Raw genomic sequence first — 10,230 nt, forward strand, 5'->3', positions numbered from 1 at the left:
TAAAAGCAGTTTTAACAGAATAGTTAAATGACCTTGGTATATTTAAAAACCCTTAATTCATTCCCACATTCATACATTTGAGTGTGCACTCTATGATAGGTGGTATGCTCAGTATACAAACATCAAGGAAACCTAACTACAGTCTTCAGGAAACTTTAACCCTTGATGGAGGGACAAGGCTTAAGAGTCAAATTGGATGCTGCTTCTGCGCCCTCAGAGCTGGAAGGTGCCTGTGGGGTTGGAGGCACAGTGGATAGCACTGAACACCTCACAGAAAGTGGGCTGTTTCTCCATCTCAAAGGCATATGACACTATGGACACCATCCAGTGGAACCCCTGCAGTCAGGCCTCTCCCACGGAAACCCTGATCTGCATAATCAGTAAGGACTAGGAAGACTTCTGGGATTCAGATGGTTGACCCCATGTTGCCCAGGCCCTGGATGATGGGAACTTCAAGACAAAGTTCTAATAAAGATGAAAGGAACAAGCAAAAGAACCTAAGTACCAAGCTGCTCAAAAAAAGGTCCACAGCTGGCTGCTGACACAACTAACCCCAGAAGCTCATCAAATGGATTGAAGCCAAGTGTGCAAAACAGAAATGAAGGCAGGTAGGGCCTACTGCTCTTCTTTTCCCAAATTAGACTCAATAAAAAGTTCTCAGATACTGCTCTTTCCTTGTTTTCTTCCTAGCTCTCTGATTGCATTTTGCACCTTGCATGTGGAATTGCCTGTCACTCTGTCCAAGTCCCACTAATTCTTTTTAAGTATTTCTGGACTCTGCATATTTTCACCTTTATTTGATGTAAAAAACTGAAGTTGCACGTGTCCATTTATCCAGCAATTCTGCTTCTAGGTATATTCCCTACTTGGGCAAACTCTCTTATCTGTGCATACTGGGAAACATACAGAGATATACATAGCAGGACTAATTGTGATGACAAAATGGAATGACCATATAAAATTCAATGACAGAAGAATGTATGAATAACTATGGTTCATTTATAAAGTATAATACTGTACACCAGTTTTTTTCAAACTTCTTGGTCTTGCGATTCCCTTACACTCTTAGAACTAAATTACAGTATGTCATATCAGAAATTAAAACTGTTTTGAAAATTTGTCACTTTAAAAAGATTAATTACATGTCTATATTTTTATTTTTTTAAAAATTGTTATTTCCCAAACCAAAATATAATTTACTGAAAACAATGGCATTATTTTACATTTTTTTAAAAAACGTCAAATCTTCTTTTGCTTATTTAGTATCTTTAGTCACAATTCAGTACATTCCGCCTTTGGACTGAAAAAATTAATAATAGCAGATGACATTAAGCACATAGTTTTATGCTATATCCTGTCGTTTAATCCTTATAACAACATCCCAATAAAGTAGGTATTATTATACCCATTCCAAAGATGATGTAAAAGAGCTAAGGAAGGAAGGATAAATAACGTGCCAAAAGCCACATAACTGGTTGATTGCACAGCAATGATTCTAACCTAGATGCTCTTACTCACTATGCTGTATTAAACTTGAGTATAGCATCATACAACTGGGTATTCAACAATTAACTGACAATGATGAAGTCAGATTTACATCTAAACCTTACCAGAGGCTAAATCTATGCCAATAACTTATTTCAACTTAATAGCTGGGAAAAAGTGATGCTTAATGAGTGTTATGGACTGAATTGTGTTCCCCTCAAAATTCATCTGATAACGTCTATCTTAGTCTATTCAGGCTGCCATAATAAAATACTAGAGACTTGGTAATTTGTAAGTAACAGAAATGTATTTTTTGCACTGAAGACTGGAAAGACCAACATGAAGATACCAACAGATTTGATGTCTGGTTAAGTACCCTCTTATTGACTCAAAGACTATATACTCCTTTTAATCACTTTTTATTAACTGCTTCCAAAAAACGCAACAGGTGAAGGAACAAATTGATGATATCCAAGTAGAGGTTAATGGCGGCTAATACATACTCTTCAGGTGATAGCCTATGCATCAGTGAGTGTGTGTCATAGATGATGAATCCACAGAAAAGAAGGGATCCCATAGCAGCCACAACCAATTCCATTGTCTCACTATAAAAAAATACCTATAGGCAAGAGATTAAAGTAACAAGTTTATATTTAAGAACAGTATTAAGAACACTAGAGTTACTTGCTCTTAAGTTACATATGCTACATACATATTTGATAATGCAGTACAAATCTGAATATAAATGTTAAAAGCATAAAACGGCAACACAGGTCCACCCTCACTTCTGTTGGATGACAGAATGAGACAATGGCTATCTCCCTTTCTATTAAATTATCCACTTGACCTTGAACAGTAGCATTCCAAATATAAACTATTTAAAAAAATTTTTTTTCAGAATTACATGTGCCACTTGGAGATTAGCTTACAAGTGAGGACCTCTTTCTATGTAATTTAACTCATTTGTTCATTATCTTTCTTTGAATCAACAAAATATAAAACCTTACTTTTAAAAAAAATAATTTTATAATTATTCTATATACAAATCTTTGGATAATTATAACTAAGTGTCCTATCATAAGAGTACACCTCTTACAGCATTTTGTGATTATTTACATAGACATGGCCAGAATTATATTTCAAGTTATTCTGAGACAACTCACCTTCCAAATTCCTGACAAGCACAAAATCCACAACACAGCAAACAGTCTATAAAAACAAAGTGTTAATAATTTAGAATATTGTTCCTCACAAAAACCTCTGTAAACTCATCCAACATTTTCTGAAGAAATAAATCCATCCTGATATTTGTCAAAGAGTAACTGAAATGTAAGAATTTATAAACATATAAAGAATACTGTATAATACCCAGAAATTGAAAGAACAGGTGTGCAAAACTAGTTAAGAGTGTCATTTTTTAAAAGTTTTCAATTGAAATACATTGAAAATATTGATATAAGTATTCCTTGTTTTATTCTGATGTAGTATAGAAATTGTGTACATAAATTTGCCACTGCTATAATTTTATGAGTTGCCATTCATAACATAAACACACACACACGTATAAATTATATGACAAAGGGCACCTAAAAAGTCTATCCTTTGTTATCAAATATGAAACTTGGGAGCCTGCATACACATCTGCTGCTTTAGGATACAAATACAGGGGCCAAATTTACCCTCCCAACTTAAATAAAAACCAGACAATATAGGACGAAACAACAGTTTTCAGATATGGACAGCAAGAAGCACATGACAGTGATTCCTGAGGGAATCAAAGGGAAACAAAGAGGTGAACACCACAACTAATCCAGCTAGAGAGAGTTTCTAGGCTACAGTGTAGAGACAGGAACCCATGTGCAGCCTTGTGGTATCGAGTATGAGGAGATAAGAATTCAGTGTTGGGAGAGGCCAAAGTGGCTGGAATTTGCGGGTTAAAGTTCCTGAGAGAAGACAGCTAGCTATACAGAGAGCTGGTAGCTCTGATGACATGCAGAGGAGTCCCCTCAAGTCTTCAGCTGAATATTGATCAATGCATACATGTGAGAATGTGACAAAGGCTGGGAAAGAACCACCACAGAGAAGCAGGACACACAATGCCCAGCCCACACAGGGCCAGGAACAGTTCACATTCCCACCAGCCAGAGTGGAAAGCCCTCCTCAGGCGTGGAAGCTCTGAGTGATCCTGAGAAGGGCACTATCTCAGTCGTGGGGCCAAACTAACCTAAAACTAAAATTAAAAACTGCTCTGGATCTGCCTAACAGAGCCTCACAGGTTCAGACCATTTCCAAGGAGCTTAGCTGCTTCCTAGAAAAAGAAAGCGAAAAATATTTAAAGAAAAAGAAAAAATGCAATAGAAACTAATTCAGAATGACACAGAAATAGAATTAGTAAACAATGACATTTAAAAATATATTCTAGGGCCGGCCGAGTGGCNAAAAAAAAATTTAGCTGGTATATATAGGCTGGTATTGTCAGTGCCTTAATTGGATGATGTTAGAAACATTTTATTTCATAAAAACATTTATATATTTACTTTTTCCTCAAACTACTGTTCATAACTATTGGGTTGTCGGAAAAGTCGTGACATATTTTTTCTGTTTTTCGTTGCAAAAATGCGTCATGACTTTTCTGACAACCCAATATACCAAAATACAAAAAAGGTCACGAATGACATTTATTTTCCAACTCACATCTTCTACTAGTTTCTTTGAGAAAACTTATTTTCAGTATTTAAAAATTATCCACTAACTTTTCAGTGAACTAACCAGAGTAAATTGAAAAAGTCTATTACATAAAATAATGTTAAGATTCTACTGGCATTAAATTTTAGACTCAAAAATCCAAAAAGATTTGGGTCATCCTATTTATCTCTATAGTGTGTTCCAGCCTAGCAAGTGTGCCTGGCACAAAATTTGTGTCCTGATGACTAAGTGACCTTATTCTAACTGATCTCACTTTTAACTTGGTTTTCCTCTGAAGTTAACAGCCTCTTCTGAGTAGAAACCCAAGAGCAGATACCTTGTCATGTTCCCTGCATTCCTAGCACCTGGGAAAGTCCCTGGCACACAGCAGGCACTCAATAAATATTTGTTCTGGTGAACATATAATAATGACTAATATGATTAGTGAAATTTCAGAGGGAGTGCTAAGTTTAAATTGCTTAATTAAAAGTAAACTTAAGAGTGAAATTAATAAACTGTAGCAAGACAGATTTAACAAAAATCATTTCATTATACCAGCATTTCCAATAGTATATTCTATTCCTCGGAACACTAGTTTCAAAGAGTCAAAGTTAAACAGGTTTCTTTATTGCTAGATCTCTGTAAGACTATACTAATATTCAGCTAATACTTTTTGTAAATCTTCAAGTATGTAGCATTCTCCAAGTTGATATGACCACAAACTACATTTTTTCACCATGCATCTGGAAAAACTGATTCTGAGAAACACGTTCTGGGAAATATTGCATTATATTATACTATATAATATAAAAACTGATGAACATTTAACTAGTTTCCAGGATGCCCTAATCTCCTTAATAGATGGAGCATACTATTTTGTACATGTTAATATTCTACCTAAAAACTTTATAAAATATGGTCTTCTGTACTACTAGAAAGCCTTAAGGGTATATGAAAGAAAAGATATTCCAGATCTAGACAAGATACCTTTTATTCTGAATTATACAAAATCAAAACTCCAAACAAACACTTATTATAAGATCCACTGACATTATATTTTTAAATAGCATATTAGTTTTCTTTAAATCTGAGTGGTTCAAATTTGTCAGTATAATATAATCTCTCTTTACTAAGACCAAACAATCACAACCACATTAATACTTGACAGAATTCTGAATTTGGATGCTGCAAATTGGATAGCACCCAATAAAAAATATCAGTATAGCTGTCATTCAACAACTAAAATGTTTTATTCAAGTTCCCAAAATGAATTCACAAAGTTCTATTGGGTTTGAATTGAAGAAAAAGTCCAAGTTAGAATATGGAAACAAAGTTTTCATTGGTGCAAGTTGAAGTCAGTGTGTATATTCTAATCACAGATCTGTCCCATGTAGCATTTTTCAGGTTTTTAAGTCTACCAGGCCAGGCCCTTCGATGCCTTCACTGCTTTTGCTTTGCTTTTCCCCTTCCCTTTCTCTCGCTTTGCCTTCAGCCTTTTTCTTTGCCTCTGGTTCATCCATACGGGGTACTGTCCATGTTGGTCTAGAAGAGTCTTTTTGTTTCTCTTAATATCAGTCTCCATTTTCATGTCATCTGAATAAAACATGGAAAAACTATTAATACTCACAAATGAAAAAACAACCCTGTGAAAAGACATTTTGATGTAATGAGAACAGAACTGAATGTGGTCTGAAACTACAGAAGAAAAACATCCCTTATCTGTGGGTTGCTCTTTGACTAACACTCTGAAAACCCCTTACAACACATGCAGTGGAATCACGTATGTGCTTCCATGTGTTCCTACAACCATGAAAGAAATTTGTGACAACAAAAGACAACATTTTTAGTCACTAGAAACTTTAAAGAATGTTGTCATGATTGTCCTTTGGAATAGTAAAGGTTAAATAAGAGACATTTAGGATGTATGAGTTTGAGGTACTGCTTTGGGGATAAGTGTATGGTTTTGAGCAAATGTGAGTTGTAAGTTAATCAGATTAAGTGCCTTCTTGAACTAAATAAGATAGCTGAGCCAGTAACAAGTGCACTGACACTTATAATAAAGAGGCCTTACAAGTAAATGAGCTTATGAGGAATGATTAGTCACTTCTATTGAAGTGAACTTGGAAGAGGTGTAGTCGTTAAGGAGCAAGCTTGTGATGACAGAGATGGGCAGAGGACAGAGAAGAATATCCTGGGGCTACGACAGTTTTCTATCCGGGTGACAAACAGAGATCCAGATCTAGTAACAGAAGACTCCGCAGTAAGCTCCACACAGCCATGCTGTGGTATAACCATCACCAACCTTATCTACTGTGTAGGACATGCTCAGAATGCCCCTCCCTGGGACTTAACCAGGGTATAGGAGGTCTTCCATGATGTCTACTACCTGACATTGTAGTAACACATTTACCTGGTTTACTTTCTGTCTCCTCCAAAACAACGTAAATCCCATCAGATGGAGGCCATTTCTCTGATAGTCATTACTGTTTCCACAGTACACAGAAGAGTGCCTGGTATATTTTAGCCATTCAATAGCTTGCTGAATGATAATTTTAGGTGCTATTTTAGATTCTGAGGATATAATGGTCCAAATAAGCTCCTTGCTCTCATGGAGTTTACAATGTCGTGTTGAGGCGTAAATAACAAAGTAAACTTTGGTCTGTGATAAGCAGTTTTTTAAAGAGAGGGGCCAGGACCAGATTAAGTCGGACCTGGTGACTCTGGTAAGCACATGGAAAGACAATGACATGTTCTAAGCATAAGAACGATATAATTTGATTTATGTACTAAAAGTATCACATGGGTTGAAAGGTTAGAAATGAATCAGAGGGAACAAGAGCTGAAGAGAGAAGTGAAAAGGCTACTATCATGGTTCAGATAAGAGATGATGGTCATTTAAAGTGAAAGTATAAAAGTAGGAGGAAAATGGACAGGCCCTGATGTATTTTGGAGCTACTCAAGATGTGCTAACAGTTTAGATGTGGGAGATGAAGGAAAGAGAGACCAAGGATACCTACTAGGTTTGTGGCTTATGAAATTGGGTGGGTAGCTGAAGGAGCACAAATAAGGGGAAACAAGAATTTGAGGGCAGAAATGAGGAACCATATAAGGACCGGTAGATTACTAAACGGGGAGACTCCAGCACCCGCAGTTCCATCCTCAATTAGCTACTGAAATACTCCAAAAATGAGGGCAGCCAGATATTCTCAAAGGCAGGAGATGAGAGAATTCCTCTCTGAGGATGAAAGAGAAAAGGCTTACAGGTTCTGAGACAAGAGATCTCCCACAACAAAATCTCCAAGGGCTAATCAATAATTCTGCAAGTCTAGCAGTTGATAAGCCCTCCTCCACACCTTGTTCCCTCCCTGCAGGCTTCCAACCATCATTTTCATGCCTCACTTTTAAATATAAGCAACTACTGATCACTGAACATTGGAGAGGTCTCTAATATGAAAGAGAGACAAAAAAGAAATGGAATGGAGTTATAAGCCAAGAAGAAAAATACAAAACAATGCACAGAGTAGATCAAAATTTCTAAAAAAACTATAATGAATACCCACAATGAGATCACAGAGGGTATATACCCATTAAGAACCTCAGCCTATAAAAAAGGAACAATAGAAAAAATTTTGGAAATTAAAAATATACAGGAAAACTGAACAATTCAACACAAGGACTAGATGATAAAGTTGAGAAAATCAGACACTAGAACAAAAAAGAAAAGAAATAGAAAGGAAGAGATAAAATTACAGGATAAATCCAAGAGACTCAAGAGTGAACGGGCATCTAGCATCCAGAATATTACAACCTTAAGATTGTATACATTATTAAAAATATTTTGATTAACTCACTGCAATAAAATTATGGTTCTGAAACTTGTAAAAACAAAACAAATCAAAACTCTGACAACCCAACAACAAAAAGACAAACAATCCAATTAAAAAGGGGGCTTGAATAGCTTTCTCCAAAGACAATATACAAATGACCAATAAGCATATGAAAAGATGATCAACAATAAGACACCACTCCACACCCACTAGGATGGGGCAATAATATAAAAAAAAAGGGAAATAACAAGTACTGGCAAAAATGTGAAAGAATTGGAACCCTCCTATATTGCTGGTAGGGATGTAAAATGGTGACTGATACAGAAAACAGTAAAAAGAATTATCAGATGACCTAGCAATTCCACTCATAGATATCCGAAAGAACTGAAAACAAAACTTTGTACATAAATGTTCAAAATAGCCAGATGGTGGAAGCAACCCAAATGTCCATCAACCAGTGAATGAATGGATAAACAAAATGTAGTGCACGCATAAAATGGGCTATGATTCAGCTTAAAAAAAGAAGTGCTGATACAAGGTAACACGTAGATGAAACTCAAAAACATTATGCTAAGTGAAAAAATTCAGACACAAAAGGTCACATATGATTTCATTTATATGCAATATCCAAAACTGGTAAATCCAGAGACAGAAAACACATTAGTGGTTGCCAGAGGCTATGGGGAGGGAGAGACTGCTAAATGGGTGTGAGGTTTCCTTTTACGGTAATGAAAATGTTTTGGAAATAGAGGTGATAGTTGGACATCATCATCAATGTACTAAATGCTACTGAACTGCACACTTTAAAATGGTAAACTTTATGTTATGTGAATTTTACCTCAATGACAAACAGTGAATGGGCAGGGGGTGGTGTGCATGTGAGGAAATAGAGACAGTCAGTCTTTATTAAAAAGTTGCAAAGACAGCTGAAATAAAGCAGCAGATTGAGAGAAATGTGAGATCAAGGGAGGGATTTCTCTTTCCTTTTTGAGATGATACATCCCAGGACACATTTATGCTTTTGTGATCCAGCAGAGAAGAGAGATTGATAAGCAGGATACATGAGCACAGCCCCTGAGAATGGAGAGGATTCAGAACGCAAGTGGAAAAACAGGCTTTTGAGAGCGCATTAATAAAAGAGGGAAAACAGACTATCCATTCAAATTCTTACAGACTTGCAAAGTAGGAAGATGAGGGGTTTTCTGTTGATTGCCACTATTTTTCGAAGACGTTGAAGTAAAAAGCTTCCTGTAATTTTCATTCATAGGGCTGTGAGAGGGGTGCAATAGGATGAGAAAATAAGAAATGATCATTCTGAAGAATGGGAAATTTCTAGGATTGGAAGACTGAGGAATGCTGCTCTCTTCCTTGACAACTAGACACCACATAAATATCCTGTTTTAAGTATTGTGAGTGCTTAATTTAGTTTGCTGCCAAAGTGGTGTATTAGGAACATGAAAACCAATGAGTCTTTCCTGTGCTGAAACTAGCATTACATATAGCCTCCAACTTTAGACTATGACTAAGACATAGAGGTCACTAGAACCTGTCAAATTCAAATACTGAGAAACTGTGATTTTCAGGATAATAACTTAACGGCATAGGACTCTTAGAATGGGAACTAGATCTTGCAAAGGATAAAATGAAGTAAGACCTCCTTATATCCTGCCTAGTTCTTGACTGAATTATGTACCTTGCAACGAGGGTGTGTCCAGGTTGGTCTACTCCTGTCGTACTGTCTATTTCTGAGACACTTCAGGCTATTGTGTAAGCATCAAGAGGCATGAACTGGCTTTAAAACAGTTTACCATAGAATCTCTAATAGCATTACAAGTCTTCAAAGAATAACATGGGCTGGCAGGATGTTTGTGGGAAGCAAGTGAAGGAATGAATGGAAGACAGTCAAAAAAGAAAAAAAGAGTCACAAAAGGAAACTAACAGAATTTCTTTTTTTTTTTTTTTTTTTTAAGGAAGCATATAAACTCTCACCGTTTTCATCTTTCACCACACATTGGGTTTTCTCTTCACAATGTTTGGGGACCACCACAGTTGCTATTTCTTGAACATCTTTCATTAAAACATCACTATCTATTTTAAGAATACTTTTAAGTCTGCTGAGCTCCTTTGGGGCGTTCTTTTTTCTCTTTTCAGCACGCATCTTCCTTTTCCACTTACTCCGTAAGCTTTTAGCCATATTTTATCTGAAAAGTTAACAAAGATACATATTCAAAAA

General features: G+C 36.2%; 2 protein-coding genes across 2 annotated transcripts in view; both read right to left on the minus strand.

Moving 5' to 3' along the window:
* Positions 1-1,888: 1,888 nt before the first annotated feature.
* TMBIM4 (transmembrane BAX inhibitor motif containing 4) overlaps positions 1,889-10,230 on the minus strand; it is a 31,469-nt gene continuing 23,127 nt past the window's right edge. The window contains exons 5-6 of the mRNA XM_019640520.1: positions 2,649-2,694; positions 1,889-2,104 (exon numbers count right to left, since the gene is read on the minus strand). Coding sequence (XP_019496065.1) covers positions 1,898-2,104; positions 2,649-2,694 — 253 coding nt within the window. The 3' untranslated portion in view covers positions 1,889-1,897. The remainder of the gene's footprint in view (positions 2,105-2,648; positions 2,695-10,230) is intronic.
* Positions 5,144-10,230, minus strand: part of LLPH (LLP homolog, long-term synaptic facilitation factor) — a 7,864-nt gene continuing 2,777 nt past the window's right edge. The window contains exons 2-3 of the mRNA XM_019640564.1: positions 9,987-10,198; positions 5,144-5,763 (exon numbers count right to left, since the gene is read on the minus strand). Coding sequence (XP_019496109.1) covers positions 5,585-5,763; positions 9,987-10,191 — 384 coding nt within the window. The 5' untranslated portion in view covers positions 10,192-10,198 and the 3' untranslated portion in view covers positions 5,144-5,584. The remainder of the gene's footprint in view (positions 5,764-9,986; positions 10,199-10,230) is intronic.

Source organism: Hipposideros armiger, unplaced genomic scaffold (genome assembly GCF_001890085.2).
Source record: "Hipposideros armiger isolate ML-2016 unplaced genomic scaffold, ASM189008v1 scaffold_51, whole genome shotgun sequence".
Classification (NCBI taxonomy): domain Eukaryota; kingdom Metazoa; phylum Chordata; class Mammalia; order Chiroptera; family Hipposideridae; genus Hipposideros; species Hipposideros armiger.